Genomic DNA, 25,512 nt, shown 5'->3' with positions numbered 1-25,512 from the left:
AGCTCTGCAAGGGCTGTGCTGGGGTGTCCCCAGGAGGGTCTGGGCAGCAGTCAGAAATGCTGCTGCGAGTTCAGTGTTTGGCAGAAAGCCTGGCCAAGCAGGGCTTCTGGGGGTACTTCGGGTTCCTGATTGATGTGGTGAAGAGAGTGGCTGCTCCCCAAGGTGGATGGCTCCTTGCCATGCTCTGCAGACCCTGCTGAGCGGCATTGGAGGCAAAACTAGCAAGAGGTGCCATTCCGTGTCCCCCTGGATACCTGAGCCCAGGAGCTCCCACACCTTGTAAACAGACTCCTCATGGCACCAAGGAGCGCTGTTGCCTTCAAAAGTCCATTGAGCAGTCTCTCTGGAGAAGATGAGATTTTTATGTGGTTCCCAGGACTCTTAAGGGCCACACATTTCTGTACATGTCTCCCTGCCATCTTGGTCGTCATGTAGGTGTAGGTTCAGGCCCATAGGTACAAAGGCTGGCAAAATGCTGGCACCCTTCATATTGGTGAGGGAGACACCAGCCAGAGAGCTATCAGCTTCCTTTGGGAATGGGTTATGTATCTGCTCTCCCCTTTCACAAGTCTGTGGCTGCCCTGAGCAAGTGCCTTGTCCTGCCCATGTCCACTGCCAGTGGATTATGAAGCCTGGGCTGGAGAGCTGGGGTCTCACAGCAGGCTGTCCTGGGAGGAGCTCCTCTCTATGCCCCCTTGGTGCCCCCTGCAGCAGTGCCACCCTTCCTGCATGGATTGGAAAGGTTTGGCGTGTAGGGCATTGCCAACTGGTGCACCAGATGAGAGGCTGTTGTTAGCGCAGGCAGGGTCTGTGTTTGCACGACTCTTCTTCCTTAGTAATGTATGAAAATCTGGTGGATTTGTCACCAAGCTGTGACTAACTCATGAAACCTGTCACTTCCCTTGTGACTTACAAGGCTTCATGCCAGGGCGCCTTGTCTGCTGGTGGAGGTGGGACAGGGGTGCCTAGCTACCCCAGGGAGCAATGACAAGCAATGGATTTTCTTAGAGGGCTTCAGCAGCACCATCGTTCCCTGGGCTGCCTCTGCTGTCTGTGTCCTGCTCCTCCCTGGCCACTGAAGGGTCTTCTACTACTGCTTGTTTCTGCCAAGCTCTGACTTGTTGAATAACCTGAGACATACTGAACTAAAATAAATGCAGTTATCCCACAGTGCCTGTAAATTTCCTTATTCTACAGCCATGGAAATGCTCCCATCCTGCGCAGACTATAAGAGCAGAGCAGCATTGCTTGCTTCTTGGAGAGGGAGGGATGGGAAGCCCTGTGACCCCTTAGCTCCTGCCTTCTCCTGGAGGGCTCTTCTGACTTTTCAGCCTGGGCTTGGAGGCGGTGGGAATGGCCCGATCCCCAGTGGTGCACGGCTGGTTGTGGGGGGGGGAGGCAGTGGGGAACAGCCCAGGGCTGCAAGGACTGCATGGCTGCTGTGCAGCCCTCACAGTGGGGACGCGTCAGGGCATGCAGGCCTCCAGGAGTATCTGTGAGAGCTCTGCTTGCCTTTGCTTCAAGCACTCACTGCATAAAATGAAGATTTTTCCTGAATTTTATGGGTCTTTTTAAGTGAAATGTGAGCTTTGATGTCTCACCTGCTGAAAATGCTGCTGAGGGCTGTTACTAGAGCTCCCTGGGGCTGGAGCAGAGTCCTGACAGCAGTAGGATCCAGGGCAGGGGAATGGGGGCTCCCCAGCCTGAGGGCACTTGTGGCTCTATTGCAGGCTGTGTCCGTGGGCTCCTGGCCCATTGTGGGCTTTTTTTTGTTGTGATGAGACTGTCAGGTACGATGACCCTCGATGCTGGGTGCATGGAGGAGTTTTGCTCTGCCAGGCAGCGTGTGGACACCCACTCTGGTGAAGATGAAGGGCAGGGGGAGCAGTGAGCTGCCAGGGTCCCCTGCTCCTACACCCACAGCCAAGAGTGCTGGTCCTGGTCCTTCCCCATGGTCCTGAGGGCTCCTCACCCTGCTGCTGCTCATGGCAGCATGCTGCTGCACAGGCTGTCTTATTCCAGTGCTCTTTCCCTGCCTGCCTTCCTGCCCTGTCAGAGAGGACTAAGCAGGGAGGACAGCATGGCCAGCCCAGGGCAGAAGCATTGCCCTCTGCCCCTGCTGTGCCCTGCACCAGAGCAGTGGGGACATGTCTGCCCGCTGCCATGGCTGGCTCGATCATGGGATAGAGCTTCCCAGCTGTAGTTGTTGAGGGCTGCATCTTGGTGGAGTGTCTCAGGAACAGAGCCAGGCCCCACCTCCGTCACGCACATCCCATGGCGACTGCAGAGCCTGCTCAGAGACATGACAGAGGGTGGCACTTGTGTATTTTTAGCTTCTGCTGCATTGCATTAAGTGCTGGAAATGAGGGGTGTGGACACCCAGCAACTAGAATACAACAGCCCATGCTGTGCACGCCACCGGTGGGGATTGCAGCTGCTGGAGATGGTGGCTCAACAGCCTGCTAAAATGTTGTGTATGGAAGAAGCTGCCTTTTCTGCTCCTATCATGGGGCTCTGCAACTGGCTGCACATATATACTGGGTTGGTGGCTGCCAGCGTGACCATCTTGGGGAGGCAGAGCTGTGTGGTGTTGCCCATCTTGGGCTGCTGGTGCAAGTGGCAGCCTGGCTGCTGGCTTTGGTCAGTATGGTGGGGGGAAGCTGAGCAGCTGGGGTGCTGGGCAGCCCCCAGATATTGGCCTCTGTCTAAAGAGCATGGAAAGCTTTCATGACCCCCGCAGTTAGGGTCCTTGTGGACACTCCACATATAGGACAGATCTCTGTGGGGTTTGAGCTGTGCCCTAGACCCAAATGCAGAGCTTCTGCGGAGGTGTTCTGCTTCTCCTGGGGGGCTGCAGGAAGGCCTGGCCCAGCCTACAGTGAACAGGGGTTGAGTGGTGCTGGGACTTGCATACAAGATGGCATATGGCATGGCCACTGCTGCTGGCTCTGGTCACATTGCCCAGCAAAAGCATGTTGTGTGGATGTTGTCTGAGCCTGGTAGCCAGGGGAGCTGCCTTTGCTTTTGGCGATGACCATGAGAAGGGCTCTGCCATGGCCTCCTTGCAGGTTGGAGCTGCCATTCAGACCCTGAGGCTGTGGCAGAGCTTTGCCCTGCTGGGAATGCTGTGCTCTTGGGTGGAAAAGCCTGCAAGGCTCGGGGCAGGGTCCTGAGGTGCAGGATGGGCAGCAGGGTGGCTGTTGTTCCTTTCCCCTTCCTACCCCCAAACTCATGTGGTACTGCAAGGTTTGGGTATGGATCAGGAGTGATTCTGGCTGGTGAGGAGGCTCCAAGACCCAGTAGTGCCAATGCAATGTCTGCTTCATACCCATCACACCTCCCAGCAGTGCTAGCCTGTGACTTCTGTCACCTGGGTCCAGGGGAGCCTGCCTCTCTGCTCCCACCTGTCTGGGTATCACATGGCAAGTGGATAAGCTGTCGGTTAATTGGTGCGACCTTTATGGGGTAGAAGACGATGCTGGGCTGCCCAGCCATGGGGTGGGAGCCCAGGAGCAAAAGAGGCCAGGAAGGTGATGTGGTCTCACAGGCCATGCAGGGAGCCGGGCTCTGGGTATGTGATTGTTCTCTCCTGGCTGGGCGCAAGGTACAGGATCTTCTGCCCTATCCAGCCCAGCCTGACCCCTTCTGCTGTACCTCCCCCAGGTGCTTGGGCCCGGTTTTCTCTTGTCTTCACCAAAAGCTGCCTGCTGTTCTCCATTCTCATTTGCTCGTTACGACTCATCCCATAACATCCTAGTCTCATCCTGGCCCCCTGTCCTAGCTGCCCTTTCCTTGTCCCCAGTTCCCTCCCTCTTCCCCTCCCCAAAGCTGTTCCCTTTGCAGGTACCTGGCACAGGCAGGGCAAGGGTGAGGGTTTTGGACTCGGCTCAGACTGCAGGCAGTCCCGCTGGCCCTGGGTTGGTGCTTGCCCTGGGCAGTTGTGGGGAAAATGTTGCTGAATTTCAGTGCTCCTAAGCTCCCTGCATGTGCCAAGTGGAGTTTTTAAATTGTTCCTTCACATCCCTGTGAATCCAGCTCCGCTCTTTGCTGGAGGGCTTGGAGAGGATCAGGGGTGCTGCGTGACCCTCATGGGCCGGGGCAGCTGGTGCACCTCGCAGGCTCAGCAGCCTGTGAGAGGAGAGGGAGCCCTTCGAGGACCAGAGGCAGGAGCCACTTTGCTTCCCATCTCCTGGTGGTGTTTTCCCCTGAGTCCTGAATACAAAATGAGAAGTTGAGTCAAATTGGGACTATAAATGAAGTGAAACAATTTAAAGTTAAGGAAACACAACATTAAGGCCCACCCTAACCTTGGCTTTGCCCTCTAATGGGGTCATGCAATTATAAGTGCTCTCTGTTAGCCTTCACGGCTCTCTGGGGAGGTTTTAAACATTTTTCTTCCCCCTGACCTTCTCTTTGACAGTAGTAAGATGCATGGGACAAGACTTCATGCTCCAGCTGCTGCTGAGGGACTTGCTTTCCTGTATGAAATGTAATTTATAGAAGATTCCTCTAGGACTTAAAAAATGTACAAATGTTACATAAAAGTGTATTCTGAAAATGTAAAATTGCTGCAATCGTCACCAAAAAATGCCAGTTGAGAGTGCAAAGGCACAGCTCTAAGGATAAAAAGCATACTGGGCGTACGGAGGCTGTTGAGGAACGATACCAGAAGTTCAGAGATTGGCATTATGTACCAAACCCTGGAAATCATCATCTTTAATTCCCCCCCCACCCCCCCAAAAAAAACAACAAAACACCCAGAAACAACAAACCTTTGTGGTCAGACAGGCATGTAAGAAGACATGTAGAAGAGGCTGTTCAATGTAAAATTATGTTTTTCGTTAGTTAAAAGAAGTTGTAGTAAGAAAAAGGGCACATATTCTGGGAATTTAAAAGTAAACCTGCAACAAAGCAGGACTAAAAAGATTTTTAGGAACAACTTGCTAAAGACATGGAGTCTAATAATTTTTTTTCTAAACATCTCCGAACTAAAAAGCCTTGAAGAGGAGTCACAGGGTAAATAAGCAACTGAGGTGTCGAGTGCTTGTGGAAACAGGGCGTTGGCAGAACAGTCAGGAAGGCTCCCAGATGCATCGGAGGGTTGCCCTTAAATTGAAGGGTTTGATAAAGACATTTCTGAGCAAAGTAACACAAGCCACCAGGCTTTGATGGTATTTACTCTAGAATTGTAAAGGAGCCTGAGGAGATGTTGGGAATCGCTAATAAATAGTGTTAGGTGCTGTTGCCCATCAGGGCCACATCCATGGAAGGGGAAGTGTAGCAAACGAGAAATTAAAGGCCAGTAGGTTTATTTGGATATTGGGTAAATTGTTAGGAACTATAATAAATACTTTATGAACATAGTACACTGGTGAATAGTCATTGTGGCTTTTGTAAAGTAAAGTTAATCGTTGCAATCTGCTGGGGATTTTAAAGATAGCCAGGTTGCAGGGGTGAGATTGGGCTGGACTGGTACAGTGCTCATGGGCTCCCAAACAACTGCTGAGAAAGTTTCTCACCGAATGTTTTTAAAATTAAGCATTGTTCTGATAAGAGGTCTTTCTGTGACTGGTTAAAGAATAGCAAGCAAAGTACAGGAAAAACATCTCTGCTTTCATGGAGTAGAGCAGGGGAGAATGTGCCAGCTGATTCCTGTGATCATCTGAGATGCTAAAATGGAGACAGAGTCTGAAGAGTTGAAGAGTCCTAAGATGTGCCAAATAACGCATACAGGGGAACCAGCCATGTGCGTATCTTCACTTGGGGCTATCCCTGCTCCTGGAGGAGACTAAAACACTGGCAGAGAGTTTGGCATCTGCCTGCAGGTTGTCCCAGAGGTGTTCAGCAGTTCAGAAAGGGAGAAGGAACAGAGCAGAAATACTCCTGCTCCTATGTGGTACCTCTCTGGTACTGTGCTTTCCTACTGGCACCCCAAAGCTGATGGGGTTTGAAGAGGTGCAGAGAAGGATAAGGCAGATGGTCTGAGAGCTGGCCCAGCCCAGCTGCAATGAGAGGTTGTCTTGTCACCTGTACTTTAGCTGGGCCAAGAAAGCTCTGCAGGGGAAGGATGTGATGGAGAATGGCAAAACAATGAATGGGGCAGAGCAAGTGACAAAGAAATCCTCCTTTGTACTCTCACACCTTGAGAACTAGAAGCCACTTAGGAGGGCAACACGATTTAAACAAAATGAGTGGGTTTTTCCCATACCTTACAAGTTTGTAGTACTGAATGCCACTGAGTCCTTTGGCACCAATGGTTATACCGAAAAGCCGGTTGAAGAAACTCTTAAGACTTGTTTTGGAGTTTTAGAAAGCAGGCATTCTTTATTGCAGCGCTGGATGCATGGGGGATAGTTCCACCTAGCATGCATGCCACAGCTTTAGCACTAACAGGTTATATAGAATAACTAATCGCATATTAATCAGATTAGTATACATATACATAAAAATAATTGCAACTGATTATCTTAGTACTGTCTACATCCGATCATGTGCAATGAAGGATCCATTTGAGTCGAAGGGCTGCTTTTGTGACCACCGACCCGTTTGAAGTTCTTGTTGGCTGTCCTTGAAGTCTTTATTCCTGTCCTTGTTCTTTGATCTTGAAGCTTAACGCAGCTTCAATCACATGTGGTCAGTTTCAACATTGTTCTCATCTAGCGTACAGGAACATCTAGTCATAAGAGCAAAGAGCTGCAAAACTTATGAGTAACTACCTCTACTAGTTAATTGCTTGGCTATACTTTTGTCTATTGTTTCAATCATAGTGTTAGTATAGGATTTTTAATAATTATTTACCAACTCTCACTTTTACGGTCATCTAGCAGCAAACCAGTTTCCACAGCTGGTACAAAATATTAAAACCATCAAAATATTTAGACATACAGAATGTATGGAAATATGCTATCAATTCCCCCCTTTCTGTTTGAGGCTACTAATTCTTTTAGTAGTCTCACTTGAACATAGATTGTGTCACAGCTCGTTTAAGACAGCTAAAAGCGACACAGATTATAACAATGATGATAATTACTTCTCTTGCTTTGTTGGTGTGACAAGGGAAAGCTTCAAGCTACCCAGTAAAGGTATCAACTAGAACTAGGATATATCAGTATCCCTTTTTTTTTAAAGCAATTCTGTAAAATCAATTTGCCAATATTTTCCTGGAGAATTTCATTGCTTTGTAATTCCAAAAGTAATCTTATTATTGGTTTTGGGATTATTGTGTATATAAATTTCACATCCAATTGTAATTTTTTGAATAATCTTTGTCATCTCTCTACTCAAAATATACTTTTGTAAATGCTTAACAAGGTTTTCTGTTCCTTAATGTACTTTGTTATGTTCAGCCTGGGCAAGTTCTCTCATTATTGCGGGTAGGACTATTGTTTGACCTATTGGTGTTACAGCCCATCCTGTTTTATTTTTATTAGCCTGCAATTTAATAATTAATTCTTCATCTTTTTCATTATAATTTGGAGTATCTTTAGGTAAATTTACTCTTTTTCTGGAACTAGTGTTAGGATGCCTTTTTCTGCAGCCTCTTTAGCAGCTCTATCAGCCAATCAGTTACCTGTTTCAGGGACAGTCCTACCTGACTGATGTGTTTTACAGTACATTATTGCGACTGCTGTTGGCTTTTGAATGGCTTCTAACAATTTCAGCATTTGTTCTGCATGCTGAATGGTATTTCCTTGTGCAGATAACAGTCCTTTTATTTCCATATTGCTCCATGTGTATGTACTACTCCAAAAGCATACTTTGAGTCTGTCCAAATGTTGACTCTCTTCCCTTGACTTAGTTCCAGTGCTTGAGTAAGAGCTATCAATTCAGTCTTTTGTGCAGATACATTTGAAGGCAAAGCTCGCGATTCAATTACCTTCTCAGTAGTGGTTACCGTATATCCTGATAAGCATTTTTTTTCGTGGATGAAACTGCTTCCATCGGTATATAGTTCCCAATCCGTTTCTTCCAGTGGCACATCTCGGAGATCCGGTCGGCTGGAATAGACTTCTTCAATTGTCTGCAGGCAGTCACGGTCCAGTTCTTCAACTTGATCAGTTGTTAAAAACACAGCAGGGTTAACAATAGTAGTAGTTTTTAAGTAAACATCATGTTGCTCCAACAACACCACTTGATATTTCAGTATTCTACTAGGGGATAACTAATGCCCCCTTTCTGTTCAAGCACAGTGATTATCATGTGGGGAACATACACTGTAATTCTCTGTCCTAGGGTGAACTTGCAAGCTTCCTGGATCAATAGCAAAGTTGTAGTGATGGCTCTCAGACAACCAGGCCATCCCAGACTCACACTGTCTAATTGTTTCAAGAAGTAGGCCACAGCTCACTGACTTGGTCCCAGATATTGGACCAGGACACCCGGAGCTATACCTTTTCTTTCATGAGTAAAGAGTTCAAATGTCTTTGTGAGATCTGGCAGGCCTAGGGCTGGCACCTCCATTAAAGCCTGTTTTAGTTGTTTGAAACCAGCTTTCCCGGCATCAGTCCAATCTATAAATCCATTGTTTGAGGTTTTGAGCTGTTCGTATAAAGGTCGGACCAGCAAGCCATAATTTGCAATTCACAGGTGACACCACTCCACCATTCCCAGAAATGTTTGCAATTCTTTTAGAGTCTTAGGTTCAGGGAGATGACAAATTGCCTCCTTTCTCTCAGTTCCTAATTGTCTCTGTCCTTTCAGGATTTCAAAACCCAGATAAGTTACTTCTTTCTGGGTTATTTGGGCTTTTTCTTTTGACACTCGATATCCACTGATACCCCAAAAGTTCAAAAAGTTAATAGTTAACTTTGTGCACTGTTCTTCCATCTCAGATGCAATTAATAAATCATCCACATATTGCAACAGGATTCCTTGATTATTTTCTTTCTTCCAAATCTCTAATTCTCATGCCAATTGATTTCCAAAAATGGTAGGGCTGTTCTTAAAGCCTTGAGGCAAGACTGTCCATGTATATTGCATTTTTCTCCCAGTGTCAGGATTTTCCCATTCAAAAGCAAAAGCTCTTGACTATTGGGATCCAGGGGAATACAGAAAAAGGCATCTTTTAAGTCTAACACTGTGAACCATTCTTGTTTCTCTGTTAGGGTTGTTAACAAAGTATAAGGATTTGTTACTACTGGATGAATATCTTGTACTATTTGATTTATTGCTCTGAGGTCTTGAACCAGCCTGTAATCTTTTCCATTAGCCTTTTTAACAGGCAAGATTGGGGTATTATATTGGCACATTCTATTAACAATTTGTACTTTAGGAATTTTTGTATTATCGGTACTAACCCTTTCTGACTTTACAGTTTTAGGGGGTATCGTTTAATTCTTACTGGACTTGATCCTGCCTTTAAATCAATTCTCACACGCTCTGCACTTTTGGATTTACCAGGAACTTCCCCAGCCCAGACAACAGGAATTACAGCATTATTTACTTCGACTGGTATGATCCTCTGCTTTTGGTGACCGTCCTTTAACAACAAAGCCACTGCTTCGATAAGTTTAGTTTCTGGAATTAGAATTTTAATCTCACCATTTTTAAATTTAATTTATGCTTCCAACTTCTCAAGTAGGTCTCTCCTTAACAGGGGTTTAGGAGAATTTGGCAAATACAGAAACTAATGAGTGACCCATTGCTTTCCTAACTTAATTGTCAAAGGTTTAAAGAAGGGTCTAGTCTCTCATTCACCTGTCGCACCAACAACACTAATTTCTTCAGAACTTAATTCCCCCTTTAAGGTGTTTAAAACTGAAAAGGTGGCTCCAGTGTCAATTAAAAATTCAATTTTATGTTCTCCCAGGTTAGCTGTAACCAGAGGTTCTGCTGGGAGACTCCCCTCCGGTCCCCATCAGATACTTTCACTCAACTTTCCAAAGAAAGGGGGAACTTGCTGAGATTGTGCGGTTGAAATTGGGATCACTTGTGACCTTGTAGGTCTCAGGGGCCATTCTCCTTTTCAGTGTCCTTCCTGTTTACAGTATGCACACTGATTCAGTCTCAGGGGCTGGTTTAATCCCACTGGTGATCCCAATCCAGTTCCTTTCCCTTGTCCCATTCTTCAGCCACATCCCCTTCCTTGAGAAATAACTCCTCTGCCTCGTCCCACACTAGCTCCTACTTCCAGAGCAGCTACTAACCTTGCATCATTTTACTCTGTAATTCATCTCTATTTCTATATGCCACCCAAGCAACTTCTAATAATTTTCCCCAATCTTGAGAATCTGCTCCTTGTAATTTTTGTAATTTCCTTTTGTTATCATCAGAGGATTGTCCTATAAATAAAGGACCCAATTGAACTTTTCCTTCTTCAGACTCAGGATCCATATTAGTATATTTCCTAGCAGCATCTTTTAATCTGAATTGCCTTAGGCACAGCATTTCTGATTCCGAATATAATCCATTTTTAATATTGATCCTGCAGTCTTCTCTGAGCCTAATTATTAGGATCCCATTTGGGATCAGTAGGTGGAAAATTTTGTTCCACTGTTCCCTGTAATACTCCAGGAGCCACTTGTGCTTCTACCTGGGTTTTATTTTAGCAACCGTCTGGATCATATCTCTTTCTGTACTATCAAAAAAATACATTCATTATTACTTGTATATCTTTCTAATCAGGATCCTGAGTCTGAACCATTGTTTCAAAAGCATGGGCTCTTTGATCAGGGTTTTCCCGATAGCTCCCAGCTGCTATTTTCCAATTATTTAAATCCACAATAGAAACATCTTTGCCCAATACTACATGCAGAACAACACTTTTTGAGCTTATTGTCACCTTCTCTGTTTCCTTCTTTCTCTAAAGATAGCACAAAAGGATCGCTGGGTGGTGTATTAATTCCACAATCCTTTTGCCACTCAGGATGATTCTCTAAGGTAAAGAACAAATCACAATACATAACTTCATCCTGTTTCTACTCATGTCTCAAAAATAACATAAATTATAGCATGGTGTTATAATTTAGTGTCCTATTCACAGGCCACTTTTCCGTTTCATCAAGCTTATACAGTGGTCACCAATGATTACAATATTTAATCAAATCTTATCTCCGCATGTTACCTCCCGAGATACCCCCCAGCTGTTTCCAGTGCTTTAAAACACACCCCAAAGGTGATTTTTAGGGAGTTCACTTGACTGTCCTGTTCCCATTATCAACACCTTAAGTATACAAAAATCAGAAACTGGAAAGTCAAATATCAGAACCTAAGTCAAAATACCAAACAGAATCAATCAGAGATCCAAGGTCATATCCAAAATCAATAGTCAAATAGCAAAGCCTTAATCAAAGTACTGAGACCAAACCAAATGAGTATTTTCGCCTTCAACCAGTGAGACGAATACCCTTTACCAGAGAAGTACTTTTATCAGAATACCAGACTTTTAAGGATCCTTTTATATCTCTTCCTTGCTGACCTCTCTTAGCCAGGCTTACAAGTAAGAGTACCAGACCAGACCAGAATAGCAGAACCAGGTTAATCAAAAGAATGCCTTTAAATAAAATCTTACCAGTGGCCTTGGCTTGTGAGCCCGGGGAACGGGGATCAAGGGTCTCCCTGAGAAATCTCGGTGCCGGCTGGAGGTCCTGGGATCCCACATCCATCGAGTCTCAAAAGCCTCGTCCCATCTGAGTCGCCAAAATGATACCGAAAAGCCAGTTGAAGAAACTCTCTTAAGACTCGTTTTGGAGTTTTAGAAAGCAGGCATTCTTTATTGCAGCGCTGGATGCATGGGGGATAGTTCCACCTAGCGTGCATGCCACAGCTTTAGCACTAACAGGTTATATAGAATAACTAATCGCATATTAATCAGATTAGTATACATATACATAAAAATAATTGCAACTGATTATCTTAGTACTGTCTACATCCGATCATGTGCAATGAAGGATCCATTTGAGTCGAAGGGCTGCTTTTGTGACCACCGACCCGTTTGAAGTTCTTGTTGGCTGTCCTTGAAGTCTTTATTCCTGTCCTTGTTCTTTGATCTTGAAGCTTAACGCAGCTTCAATCACATGTGGTCAGTTTCAACATTGTTCTCATCTAGCGTACAGGAACATCTAGTCATAAGAGCAAAGAGCTGCAAAACTTATGAGTAACTACCTCTACTAGTTAATTGCTTGGCTATACTTTTGTCTATTGTTTCAATCATAGTGTTAGTATAGGATTTTTAATAATTATTTACCAACTCTCACTTTTACGGTCATCTAGCAGCAAACCAGTTTCCACAGCTGGTACAAAATATTAAAACCATCAAAATATTTAGACATACAGAATGTATGGAAATATGCTATCAGTGACACGTGGGTTCATGCAGCTGGCTGTTAGTTGCCATTGTCTGGATGCAGTCCTGCTGCTGGAGCTCCTGAACCAGTCACTCTGGGCAGACGGGGAGGCAAAGCATGCTGACTGCCCTCCCCCACTCCTGATCCCCTCGGGGTCAGAGCACTGGCCTAGAGCAGCCCTTGGCTGGTCCACAGCAGCCAAGGGGAGCCCACCTTGCCCATCTGCTGCAGCAAGCATCCTGGGGCTATGATTTGCCAGGTTTAGGCTCTTAAAGCTGGATGTGTTTCTCCCCTGTGAGTGGAGACTGAACATGTAGTGTGTCACTGCTGGCTGTTACTGCAGACACAGTGCCAGTAGCCTGAACAAAGCCATGGGCAGCCTGATGGCTCGTGGAGACATGTCTCGGGCCACTCAGCCTGAGAGTTGCTGTAGCAGAAGAGCTCCCTGTGGTGCTGTGTCCCTATCGGTGTGACATGGGCCCTTCAGCTCCTCACTGTTTGGAAGCAGAGGTGGTGGTTCCCAGCAGCACAGGGGCAGCAGCTGATGGTCCAGCACTGGCTGCGTGGGGACAGTGTGCTCCTGCCTGCTGCAAAGGACTGGCCAGGCTGCCACAGGCAAGCTGCAAGTGTGCTGTGAAGCCACGCAGGAGCACTGATAACGCTGGCACTGCTTTCTCAGGCTTTTCCTGTTGACGAGAAGCCAGGATAAACTGAACCTCATCAAGGGCAAGGAGGAAAAGCCCATTCCTTGGCTCACAGCAGTGCACCAAGCTCTGACTGCAGATTTGTACTTGGCAGCACAGTCCTATGTGGATGGCAGGAGCTTGCCATGGATTTGTAGGACTATGACATGGAGGCCTTTCCCCTCAAGACAAACCGAGAAGCCTTGGGTGCAGAAGGGTTTCTGGGGCTGGCAGTACCTTGCTTGCAGTCGGTGTGGAGGAGCCTAGTTTCCCTGCCCCTCTGTGCTTCTGCTGCCTGTGCAAGCCCTGGCCATGAGCTGCTCAGTCCCACAGGCTGGTGTTTGATGGCTCTTTCATGGCAGGGCAAGCACCAGAAGCTTCTGGCTGCTCCAGCTGGAGGCAAGTGCTGCCTGGTACCAACACTGCTTCCCGGACACAGCATGCTCTGATGTCTGATGCCCACAGGCCATCCCATGGCAAAGTGGTGGCACTGTTGGATCTGGGGGCCAGCAGTACTGCCTAGGAGGTGTGCTGGGGTGGACACATCTGTGCTTCCACCATGATGAGTTTGCCTAGAGGCTGGAGGGGCTGTTGGCAGCCAAGAGGTGATGCAGGACGAGCAGAAGGATTGCTTGCATTTTCACAAACCTTCTGACAGCTCGTGGTTGTTTCTATAAAGCATTCAACTTTCTATTGCAGCAGGGCTTGTGACAGGCTGGGATGTCTTCATCAGCAATCACTGAAATGCCCTTTTGATTTGCCTAAGAAGCACAATGCAAGCATGAGCAGACCCCACAAAGTAGGTCACAGTTTGAGCTCTGCTCTCCTGACAGCTTTATCAGCCCATGCCATGCAGTGGGGCCTGAGGCTCCTCCTGGGCAGTGGACGTGTCAATGGTGAGCGGGACCTGCCTGGGCTGCATAGCCTGAGTTGGGGCTGTAGATGCAGACAGCAGATGGGGTAGGGGGCAGCTTTGGACCACTTGGCTGGTGTGTGGCAGTGGAAATGATGACCCAGTTTCGGCACTCTCTACTCCACGCTGGTTTGCTGGGAATTGCTGATGCACACAACTAGAGGGACCCATGTCCCTATGCCTGGCCATCATGGCTCAGCTCCACCAGGCACAGGCTGTCAGGGACAGAGCTGCTCCAGGTGCTCAGCACTGCTCCCAGCCCAGTCCTGGTCCAGTCCGGGGAACCCCTCTCTGGTAGGGCAGGTGACATTGCCTGCTCTTGGACGGCACCAGAATTGCGGTCTCCAGACCTGTTGCTTGTTGGGTGGTCTGCCTGGAAGCAGACAGCCCCTTGCAAGACTTAGGGCTACAAGCTGTGGCTCGAAAGGAGTTGTTCATCCTCCTGCTGTGCAAGGATGGTGAAGATCGACTTTCCATCTGGTATCTGTGCTTGGCTGCTGTGCTGCTCAGCACAGAAGCAAAAGGAGATCCGGGCTCCTGGGGGTCTGTGAGCTTTGTAGCTAATCCAGTAAATTGTTCCAGCTGATTCCCAGCTTGCAAGATCTGAGGAATGCAAAGGCTGGGACTGATCCTGTTGCTCAGCCTGTGGGCTCAGAAGCAGCACCTATAGTGCTGATTTTCTCCCAGCCCAGAATAGGTTCCCCTTAATTGCTTGGGTGCACTTTGATGGCTTGTCCATGTGATGGGACAGCTGCTCTCCCCTGTCCCAGGTTGCTGGAGCAGACCGGCAGCAGGGTCGAGGGCAGAGCGCTGGAGGTGGCTGCATGCAGGCAGAGATGCTGGTGCAGCCTGACTGGCTGACGCCAGCAGCCCCACTCACAGGTGGCTACAGGGGTATTAGGGATTTTTCCCCTTTGCAGCCTGTTTCATTTAATGCTTCCATCTAATCCAAATCAGAAATCCAAGCATACAGGGTGCCCTGCACCTCGACCAGCCCGAATGGGCTCCAGTGCTCAGCCCATAGGATGTAAATATTTACATTCTCTCCCGCAGCTCTGGGGTATCTGAAGAGTCGGATGGTGCTGGGGGTCTGTGGGGCCAGGGCATTGCTGCCAGAGGCACTGGCACCTCAGCACCAGGGAACTGGCTTGTGAAGCAACCAGGACCCCTGGACTGGGGCAGCCGTGGGCACAGGGTGCCAGGGCGAGCACTGCCACCGTCCCCGCTGGCGTGCTGCTGTCTGGTGCCTCCCAGGCTACTCACCAGCCATCCCACAGCTTCCCTCCGAGGAGGTGCCACCTCCAGGCTGGTGGGATGGGCCTGACAGGGGCTCAGCCCCACACCTTGTCTCAGCCTCACCAAAAACATGCATGCAGGACCAGCTTTCCAGCCCTGGTCACGCTGCTGGGCTTCATCTGGTGCTGATCTGCCAGCCCCATGGTGATGAGCCAGGCCGGGGATGACCACAGCTTCCCTCTGGTCATAGCCGAGCTGTGCATTAAAAGGAGGAGTTAGTCAGGTGGTTGTGGGTAAAAAGTGTGCCATCTCCTGCGAAGGGCTGTGGGGTTTACTCTCCCGCTGCAGGGCCGGAGGAGCAGCTTAGACTGCTTGTGCTGCCAGGGCAGCGGGCAGAGACCTGCCTGGGCACATGGTGGCGGCAGGCTCTCAGCAGTATCACGAGGGATTGGTGCTGGCCGTGGCTCCAGCTGCTCTCCAGTGGCCCCCTGATCACAGGCAGAGAGGAGAGGGTGCAGTGGGCTGCCTGAGTGTGCAGGCAGGGCCAGGTGCTGCCTGTGCTGGGGGCTGGGGGTGGGAACTAACTGGCAGAGCAACTGAAGCAGAGCCTGACATGTTACTTTCCCCATCCTTGCTGGACACAGCTACGCTTCTGCCTGGGCCTTTGTGCATCCCTTGCTCTCTCCCCATCTGGCAGCTACTGCAAGGGATATTTCTGGTCCCCATTACAAATTGCCACCGGCAGCTCCCTTCCTTGGGCTGTCCCCTGCCAGCCCTGCCAACCCAGGCTGCTCTCAAGGAGCTGGGGTCACTGCTTGTGAGCCTGGGCTCCTTATCGCAGATGCTCCTGCTGCTGCTCAAACAGAGCTGAGCCTTTTCATGCTGTTTTCTGGTTGGGCCCACTGTGGCATGCTAAGCCAGAGAGGCAGCTGAATTCTTTTCAGTTCAGTGCTGGAAAGTTCACAGGAAGTGAAGGAAGAGCTGGAGCAGGAAGAGCAGCTCCACTCTCCTGGGCTGGAGGGAGCCCTGGCGCCCAGCAGCTCCCAGGAAAGGTGCTGGTCCAACACCCGTCTTCTGCCCCAAGCTCTGCCTTAAACAGACCTGGGGGCCCACTTCTTGTTGCCAGAGCCTGCAAGGCACCCTTAATTCCCTTTCCCTGCCCTGCCAGGACAATCCTCGGCTCTGGGCAACAGGCATGAGGTGGCCTGGGTGCATGGGTTGCTCTGGGTCTCAGCAGAGTGGGGTGTGGAGTGTGTGATCAAAGGCAGGAATGTGCTTGGGGGCACAGCAGAGGGCCCAGCCGACTCCACTCTGGACCTGTGTGGCCTGGTGGGGCCTTTCAGTAAAGGCCTCTCTAACCTGTCAGTCTCCATTGGGCATGGAAGGGGGGTCCTTCCCTTTGAGCTACATCTGTGTGTGGTGGCCATTAGCCATAGTCCCCAGTATGTCGAGGGATGTTGCTTGTGCTGCACCTGGGTGATGAGAGCCTCGCTGGGGCTGCAGTTCCCCCTAGAGCGCCTGCTGTTTCTATATGTGGCATTTGCTTCACACGCTGCCTTTCTGTTCTCTCTGCAGCCGCCAAGCTTAAAAGTGCTGAGCCACTCCCCAATGTCGGATGCCTGGGAGTGCAAGGCGCAGGATCCCTTTGCCAGCAGTGAGGAGCAGGACGAGGTGCCCCACCAGGTGATGATGACAGCCATGGACACAGGCGGCCAGTGCCAGTGCCCGGAGGAGGAGCCTGATGGGGCTCCCCAGAAGCGGACGAGCACCCAGAACGGGATGCAGGACAGTGGGGGAGGGGGCACAGGAGTGAAGAAGAAACGGAAGAAAAAGGATCTGGGAGAGCAGGAAGGGGGAGAAAAAGCAGCTGTGGAGGTGAAACCAAAGAGGAGGAGAGAGCCTAAGGAACCAAAAGAGCCTAAGAAGGCTAAGGAGCCCAAGAAGCCGAAGGAGCCCAAGCAGAGGGAGGTAGCCAAGAAGCCCCGGAAACCTCGGGAACCCAAAGCCCCCAAGGAGCCTAAAGACAAGAAGAGTGGCTCTGAGCCTGCCCCCAGAACAAGACCCAAGAAGAGCAGGTGGGTGGTGGTGTGACCTTGTCTCTGTGCCTGGTGTGGACAGGGCTGTGGGCTCGCAGGAGCTTTGGCCAAGAGAGCCATGCTGGGCCACCACGTTGCAGGGTGGGATGAGGCCCTGTTAGACCCCAGATCCAGAAAAGGACTGAACAGTCTTGGCCTCTCCTTGGCCTGGCCTTTGTGCTTAGTGTCCTGGGAGTCAGAGGAACCTTAGGGAGGTGTCTTACCAGGACAGTGAGGTCCTGTGTGTCAGAGATCCTGTCATACCTGTTTTGGGGCCTGGGCAGAGGGTACGTGGGTGAGACAAACCTGGCCCTGGCTGTCTGTGCAAGTGAGGATCCCTGCACGTGCGGGGCTGGCAGCCTGCCTTCCCTCAGGTCAGTTTTGGGAGGATGGTGGTGCGCACATACTGTCTCCTCTCCCTCTCCTGGGCGGCAGGACCTGTCCCTCACTTGCAGCTGTGGAGCTGTGCTAACAGGCAAGGCCTGCAGTGGGGAGAGGCCTGAGAACTCCCTTGTACTGTGCAACCCAATGCCACCGCCTCCGGTAATTGCTCATCCTTTTAATTAGCAGGCTGAGTGGCCAGAAGCTCTGATTTCTTTGCTCTGATTTCTTTTCAGTTGGGAATGTGTGCAGATAGCAGAGCAGGTCTCAACAGCACCAGGGTCATTTGGTTTACTGTCATGGACTGGTGAGAATAAGTGTTTTTGGAGAGTCCTGTGCAAAGCAGGCCTATCAACTGGACCTGGGCCCTCCTCGTGTACTGTAAATCATCCATAGGATGAATGTGTTTCTACTGTAAACAGGATTAGTACAGCAGCCAGCTGGGAATTTTTCAGCAAAACCTTTCTTTGTTAGAAAACACCAGTTTGGTAGAGCTTCTTGAGGGCACTTTCCTAGAAATGGTCACCAGAATGGGTGTCCCAGGGTCTGTGGGATCTGCCCACCTCCCTCCTACCGTGGCTACACAGAACATGTGTGCAGGGTGAGGACCGAGCCCTGGGTCTTCCACAGCCCTGCTCCTTCAGAGCTCACCAACAGACGGATCCTGGAGAGGCCAGGTCTGTGGAGCTGGCACCAGTGGAGGCGTTAGTGCCATTGGTGTGGGCTCGTGGTGAACAGAAGAAGGTGTGGGGCAGCAAAGTTCCCACACTAGGCTTGGTGGGTAGCTCAGCAGGGTGAGAGCTGGGCACCATGTCCCCAGCAGGTCCTTGAGGTGTGCAGCGCTGTCACTTCTGGTCTTCCTGGAGCCTCAGGCTCTGCACACGAGGAAGCCAAGCCCCCGTGTTGTCATGGGCTGGTGACCTGGAGCAGATGGGGATGGACAGATCAAGTGGACTGTGTCGGGAAGGTACAGGAAGGGCTCCTCAAGGCCCCAAGGAGGGCTGAAGTGGAGGGGCTGGAGGTGGAGAGGGAAGTAGAGGGGCTGCAGTCAAGGAAGGGAAGGATGAAGCCCATGTAAAGGCAGTATTGGGCACCGAGGAGGATCCTGAGATGAGGGATGCAGCTAGCAGCTTTTCCTAATGACACGTCTGCTCCACCAGTAAGAAACTGCCATATGGGCAGTTCACAGAGGTCCACCACTGCAGTGGGACCTTCGGGACCAGACCAAAGTAGGGGAAACCTGGGAAAGAGCAGACAATGGAGGCTTGGGCTCCTGGAGGCACTCATGGCTCTTGTCCAGGAGCTTGTTGCCACCCTGGCAGGTCCCTTGGCTGCCATCAGTGCCTTCACAGAGTGCTAAAAGCAGCCCATGACAATGTGACCTGCCATGGGAAGCTGGTGGACAGGTCAGTCCGCTAGACATGCAAATTGTGGTGGGGTGACCCCAGCTGCAGAGCTGGAGACCCTGGTCCCTTCTGCAAAGGCATGGCAGGGTCTGAGGGTACCAGGAGCAGGGCTGAAGGAGGATGTGCTTGCTGTTCTGGGGGCCAGTGTGCAGAGCCCTGGTGAAGAGGTCACTTCATGCAAAAAAGACCGATTAATATAACTCTGTAACACATCATGTGGCCAGAAGAAACCGTGTGTGGGAGTCTGGGAGTCCCACAAAGCTCTGTGCTTTCCTGATACCATGGCCCAGTGGACCCTGAGCCCATGGTGCTACCTCCCGCTCACCTGCACCTTCCAGGAGGACCTAGGTCCATCCCTGCTGCTTGGAAAGTCCAGCCCGTGGGTCCTCCTTGCAGCTTCCCCCTCTGCAGCCCCTCTTCAAGCCTCTTCTCGGACTGTTGCCTGAGCCTCTGGGTCAGCCACTGGCAAACCCACCCGTGGGAGGAACAGCTGCTGGTTGGAGGCACCCATGGATGTCAAGGTGGAAGCTCTGCAGGGAACAGGGTTGTGTCCCCCCCCTGTGCCCGCTGCTCAGGACGGAGACAGGGAGGTGGGCTCAGGGCCCCTTGCAGTGTGGGGAGGGAGAGGCGAGCGGCAGGAAGGGTAGGCACTCCGTGCAGATGAAATAATTTCTGGGAGTCCTCTAAGTGGCAGATAATGGTGGCATAATTTCTTCTAAATTATTTCTAATCATAGCCAACTACTGGTTCATGAATGAAGCAGTTGTTAATTGTGACTTACAAATCAATATCTTGGGAGTTATTGCTTGGGTGGAAGCAGTGCTCACAGTGCCTTTTCAGTGCCTCTAATTAAAGCACGAGTGCACAGCCGGGGCATTTGTGACCTGAACAGCAGATTTTTAACTGCTTGGGTTTTGCCAGTCCCAGGCAAGTGGTGATTTTTCTCGTGAAATGGGGGTAAAACCTCAATGCAGCTTTGAAACTAACCGTTCCTCTGCCACTGTGCAGGTCTGGGATGTGGAGGGAGCGGATGGCAGGGCTGTGAATGAAGAAGGGGACATTGCTCAGCTCAGGGACAGGCACCACCTCTTTGAAATCTTTCCCTCAACAGTGTTCCTTGCAGAGGGTAAGGATGGACAGGCACATTGGGAGTAGCTGTTTCTTACCCTGGTGCTTCTAGGCAAGTTCACTTGTGCAGGCAGGTTGTGGTGGGTACTGGGTGCCACAGGGCTGGGCTGCGTCTTCGCATTTTTATGTTTGCAGGAAGGTGGTGGGATTCACTGGGAGCAGGGCCCAAATCCCCTCCACAACCTAAGCATGGAGGACAGTTGCCTGGTGGGACAGAGCCTCCTGCATGGCCCTTAGAGGCGGCGGTGACTGCCGCGGTGGGCCATTGCACTGGTGGAAGTCTGGGACCTGCATCTTCCCCGTGTTCATGGCAATCATGGGACTTAACTCCCTCTGGGTGAAGGCACAGGCCAGCATGTGCTAGGCTACTGTCTTGGGAGGGGACTTGGTGCTGTGGCTCAAGGAAGACAAACCACGAGCTGGAGCAGCTTCTATCTCAATGCTGGTGTAAAGGTTTATCTGGGTCTGGCAGGGCTCTGTGGCACATGCAGGAGGTGGCCAGCAGGGTGGCTGGTGCTTCTCAGACTGGGCTAGAAGATTTGTCTCTGGGGTACCAGGACATGGGTTGCCTCTGGAGCTGCTGAAGTATATTCCTGTCTTTCGTCAGTGCAGGACATGATTGTGAGTGCTCTGCTCGGAGCAGGCACCTCATTGCCCTGGCCTGCTGGGGTTGGCAGTGGGGAGATTCTCCTTGCACCTGCACTGGATATAGGTCCCTGCCTTGGTCTTCCAGCTGGGGAGGGTCTCCCAACTGCAGGACCTGCCTTAACTCTGGAGACTTCATGGTCCAAGGAAGGGGTCACTCTGCCTGGAGGGGAGAGGCTGGCCAGGTTCCTTCTGGTTCATCACCATGCCTGAGCCACTATCCAGAGCATCCTGACCTCACACATGTGGGGTCCCCATGCCAAAGGAGCATTGAGGCCTGCCCATGAGCTGAACCCCATCTCCTACAGCTCCTGTGGGGCTATTCCCCTGGCTGGTGGGAGCCCCCAGCCCCTTTCTCACACCAGGCCAGGGCAGGTGGACCCTTTCATCCCAATTTACTGGAACTTGGTGGTGATTAATGAGCATCACTGACCGGGGATCCCCAGTGCTCGAGGAGGCCCCAGGAGCCTTGAGCTGTGTGATCCACTGGGAGCAGAGCCCTGTGTGGCTGCCTGCTGGCTCTTCCCCAGGATCTCTAGGACAAGACCTAACCATCAGTCTGTCTTGGCAGCAAGGACACCCCTGTGGAGAAGAAGAAGAAAGGGAAGAGGAAAAATGAGATACCAGTGGACAGTTTGGATTTGGATCAGGATCTCCTTAGCCCATCTGTGCAGAGCCCAGAGGAGTCTGCGGAGTCGGCTGACAGCCAGGTATGTCCAAAGCCCTCGGTTGGCTGCCAGTGGGGGTAATCCCGTCTGCCTCCGAGTGGGAGAAGAGCTGGGCCCTAGGGTGCAGCGATCAGAGAGCACTTTCAGCAGTGTGGCGGCTAGACCCCGGCCCTGGAGTGGTCTACCAGCCACACTGCTGGAAGTCAGCTGGTGGCCCTGGGTTGGATGCACACTGCTGCCCTGGGTGCTGTACATCCCTCAGCCTTGAGTCTCCCTCTCCTCTGTGGCTGCTGGCAGCTCCCCTTTCCCAGCACAGCACAGGAGGGCAGGTGGGCCCCGCAGGGCTGGGGAGCTCCTCTGCTTCAGGTCTTGGGGGCTGATGGGGCTGTGTGGGTCAGGCATTGATGGAGACCTCAGCACTATGGTGATGGGCTTACCTCCAAGTGCTGCTTGTTCTTCCCACCACCTCCATCCCACTGGGGCAGGGGGTGGGCTGGAGATCAGGCAGCTCTGGGGCTTTCTCTCCTCCACTCAAGCAAGGAGAAGGTACTTGGTCTACCCATCTACCCCATGACTGCCTTTTTCATCCCATACACAGAAGCGCCGCTCAGGACGGCAAGTGAAGAGGAGGAAGTACAACGAGGACCTGGATTTCAAGGTGGTCGATGATGATGGCGAGACAATAGCTGTGCTGGGAGCTGGGCGAACCTCCGCGCTCTCTGCCTCTACTCTGGCGTGGCAGGCAGAGGTAGGGCTGGATGTGGGACTGGGGTGACGGGGCTTCCTGCCTCCTGCAGGGTGTCCCAAGGATGTCAGTGCCGAGGTTTGAGGAAGTGGGGGATCCCAGCACAAGGATGGGGTGAGAGTGTGCCTGTCTGGGAGGGTGCAGGCTGGCTTTGCAGGGTCTGTGAGTGTACAAAGGGATAGGCAAGAGGCATGCAGGTCCAGCTGTCCCCCTCCTGCATGAAGACTAAGGCCTCTGGAATATGTCACGTAGCTGGACACGTCCATGAAGGCATGACCCACCCACTGCCCATGCCCGCCTTTAGTTCCTGTCTCTGTAGCTCCTGTCCATCAGGTTAGTCTATTATTTTGGCTCTGCCAGCTGAGGGCTTTGTAGGTGCCAGGTCATTGTTTTCTGCCCATATTGCTGCTCTCTATCAGTGCCTTGGAGTGTAGAGATACCCAGCCTGACACCTGCCAGCCAAGCTGATCCACAGGGCAGCATGGTAGGAATCTGGGCAGCGTGGCAGGGACCAGCTGGTGTCACTCAGTTTGGGCCTCGCTGCCCTGCCTCCTCTGCCCGCTGGTTCAGCACCAGCTCCTGGTGGGTGCTGGCAGCTCCTTCCTGCTGGTCTGTGTGTTGGATCCTGCAGCTCATTCTCTCTCTCTGGTTTCTAACAAAGCTGCTAGATATTAATAATGGTCACTAATTGTTTTCATAGTGTTCCTGTGTACATCTCTAGTCCCCTCTTCACAAGGCTTTGGTGTGGATATTAGTCAGCTCTGTTGTTAAGCCAGTAAATAAGACCTGTCCTGGTACTCCCTGCCTTGCCCAGAGGGCTGGCACACACCCACAGGAGGTGCTACCGGTGCTGCTTCAGCTGCTGCCTGGGGCCGTGTCCCAGCTGGGCTCCTGGCAGTGATCTCTCCAAGTGAGATTTTCAAAGCAGCAGGTGAGAGTAGGTTGCCTTTGGCATATGTCCATGCTGCCACCCTGCTCTCCTCTTAGTCCTCAACTTCCACCTCAATTTGTCCTGCTCCAGATGAATTATTAAGGCTGGTGTCTAACGGCAGGAACGCTTCCTGCTGAGTGGCTGCTCTGGGTCCCTGCCAGCAGGCTCAGCCAGGCCTGGGCTTGGCTGCTCTCAGGGTTGGGTCTGACCCAGCAGGGCAAGATGGGAGTGCTGAGGCTTCAGGGCTGCTCTCCCCATGGCCTGGACTTGCAGCTTTTCCCCCTGGATCCTGGCCATGTTCCTCAGCAGCTCTCTAGGGCAGTGCAGGGCTCCTCTGGCAGCCCATAGGCTGCCAGTGATGAGCCATGGACCTGTGTAAGACGGCTGGGCTGTGGGTCAGCATGGGAGCTCTCAGCCACAGGACGCTGGAGGCATCTATGATGACAGCACTGTGCCCCTGGCCATGTTCACACAAACCCTTTGTGGCCAGGGTCAGGCTGGAGCCCAGCAGCACCAGGGTGGATGCCCAGGCATAGGGTAGCGGGCACCGCACAGTGGCTGCAGTGGGACCATCTCTGCCCTTGGACATGTTACCCTGGCGTGGGGCAGAGCTCCCCAAATAGGGAAGAAATGCCCCTCTGGGCCACAGGACTGCAGCTGAGGGGCCCAGACAGGGGCCCTGCTCACTGTGTCGCAATACTGGGTCTATCATCCTGCCCCACACCGCAGGGTGGGGTGCCAAGGCAGTAGGTCGGCTGAGGGCTGGGGCATGGACGGGTTACTGCAGCTCTGGGCACTGCCTTGGCTTTTCCAGACCCTTTTGGGTGAGTGGTGTGGGATGCCCCAGCTGTCTGTCATTCCGCAGCCTTGCCCGTGACTTTCTTGGAGGGTCTTTCTGCTCTGCAAAGGGACATCTTGGGGCTGCTTTGCCTTGCACCAGACTCTGCCTTCATCTGAAGGGGATGAAGAGAGTCCACCTCCTTTCTGCTCTGCACTTTGCTCTTTCTCCTGCTGCCATACCATCTCCCAGCCAGGGCAGAACTAATATTTCTAATGCTCAAGCAAGTTCCACATTTTTGCTGTCTGTCCTCTCCCCTTAATCTTTCCGTGCCTCTCCTGCTACAGTGCAGACAGGCACAAGCCCGGCTCTTTTGTTCCTTTGTGTTCGGTGGGGCTGGTCCTGCCACAGCACGTGGCTGTGAGAGCCTTGACCTCCCCACTTGCCCTCTGCCTGCCATCTCAGAGCTGGAAGCAGGACAGTCTTAGGGTCACCTCCAGCAAAGCTTGTGTGCTCAGCATGAGGGAGTGGGGTGGGAGCCTGTGGGTGGCCAGCGGAAGGTCTCTACGGCGTCATGGGGTGATATCCTTATGGCAGAGTCGAAGCATATGGAGGGAAGGAGGTGGCACTTTGAGCCTGCTGGGAAGAGCTGCATGGACAGTGGCGGGGCTGATGTGCTGTTGCCCATGGCCTGTGGCCATGAGCAGGTGGCAGCAACAGAAGATGCCTGTGGCAGGGCCCGACAGCCCTGCTCCCTGCTCTGCTAGGGCCCTTGGGGCCATCCAGCGCGATAGGGTTGTATAAATGCCAAGGCAAGTCAGAGATCTGGCATGGAGAATGGCTGGGAGCAGGAGATGTACACATTTTGGCATATTTCGTTCCTTAAGTCTTGGGGAGGAAGTGCCCAAGGTTCCTCCTGTCTTCTGGGAGACTTGCTACCCTCTCTGGCTGCCCTGGTGTAGCTGGAAGGACCTGCACAGCTAAACACAACAGTCAGTGCTGTGGCCTTGCTGGCCTGGGGAGCATAGGCAGAGGGCAAGTGTAGCTGGCATGGCAGCACCTGCATCCTCACACCCAGCAAGGGTTCCCCAAGTGCAGCTCTCCCAGCTCCTGCTGTACTGGCTCTGCCTGCCCGGCTGGTGGGCTGGGAGAGGAGCAAACAGCTGTTCTGTGCTGGGAGGGTGCCAGAGGCCAAGCCACACTATGAGCTGGGAAAACAGTGTTCTGCTCTCCTGTCCCCAGGAACCTCCCGAGGATGATGCCAATATTATTGAGAAGATCCTTGCCTCCAGAATGGTGCAGAAGGAGGTGAGTGGCAAAGATGTCAGTGGGGCTGGAGGTCCCTGGACAGATGAGAGACAGCACCTGGTTGCCTTGTGCAGCGGGGACATGAGACGTAGCAGCAGCAGTCAGTGCAGCTGTGCCATTCCCTGAACTTGCTTTTCGCAGGCTGCTGCTGGGGTATGCCTGGACTGGCACCTTGCTGGGTTGGGGATCAATGTGGTGCCTCCTCTGCCCTGGGCACCAGAAAGCCTCTGGATAGGAGTCAGGCCTGGGCTGATACCCAGGAGGTGCTTGAGTCTGCCATGCTCAAGGGTGATCTCACAACACGTTCCCCAGGGCCACTGAGCCTCCGGGG

The 25,512-nt window shown here is 51.7% G+C and overlaps 1 protein-coding gene across 7 annotated transcripts in view; it reads left to right on the top strand.

The window, feature by feature from the left end:
* CHD6 (chromodomain helicase DNA binding protein 6) overlaps positions 1-25,512 on the top strand; it is a 100,982-nt gene that overhangs the window by 35,417 nt on the left and 40,053 nt on the right. For all 7 annotated transcript variants that reach the window (XM_049816178.1, XM_049816181.1, XM_049816176.1 and 4 more), the window contains 4 exons: positions 16,692-17,191; positions 21,323-21,461; positions 22,018-22,167; positions 25,116-25,181. In XM_049816178.1, coding sequence (XP_049672135.1) covers positions 16,725-17,191; positions 21,323-21,461; positions 22,018-22,167; positions 25,116-25,181 — 822 coding nt within the window. In that variant the 5' untranslated portion in view covers positions 16,692-16,724. The remainder of the gene's footprint in view (positions 1-16,691; positions 17,192-21,322; positions 21,462-22,017; positions 22,168-25,115; positions 25,182-25,512) is intronic.

The sequence above is a fragment of the Accipiter gentilis genome, chromosome 14 (genome assembly GCF_929443795.1).
Source record: "Accipiter gentilis chromosome 14, bAccGen1.1, whole genome shotgun sequence".
Classification (NCBI taxonomy): Eukaryota; Metazoa; Chordata; class Aves; order Accipitriformes; family Accipitridae; genus Astur; species Astur gentilis.
The sequence above is the reverse complement of the archived record's forward strand: the minus strand, read 5'-3'. Positions and strand labels throughout refer to the sequence as shown.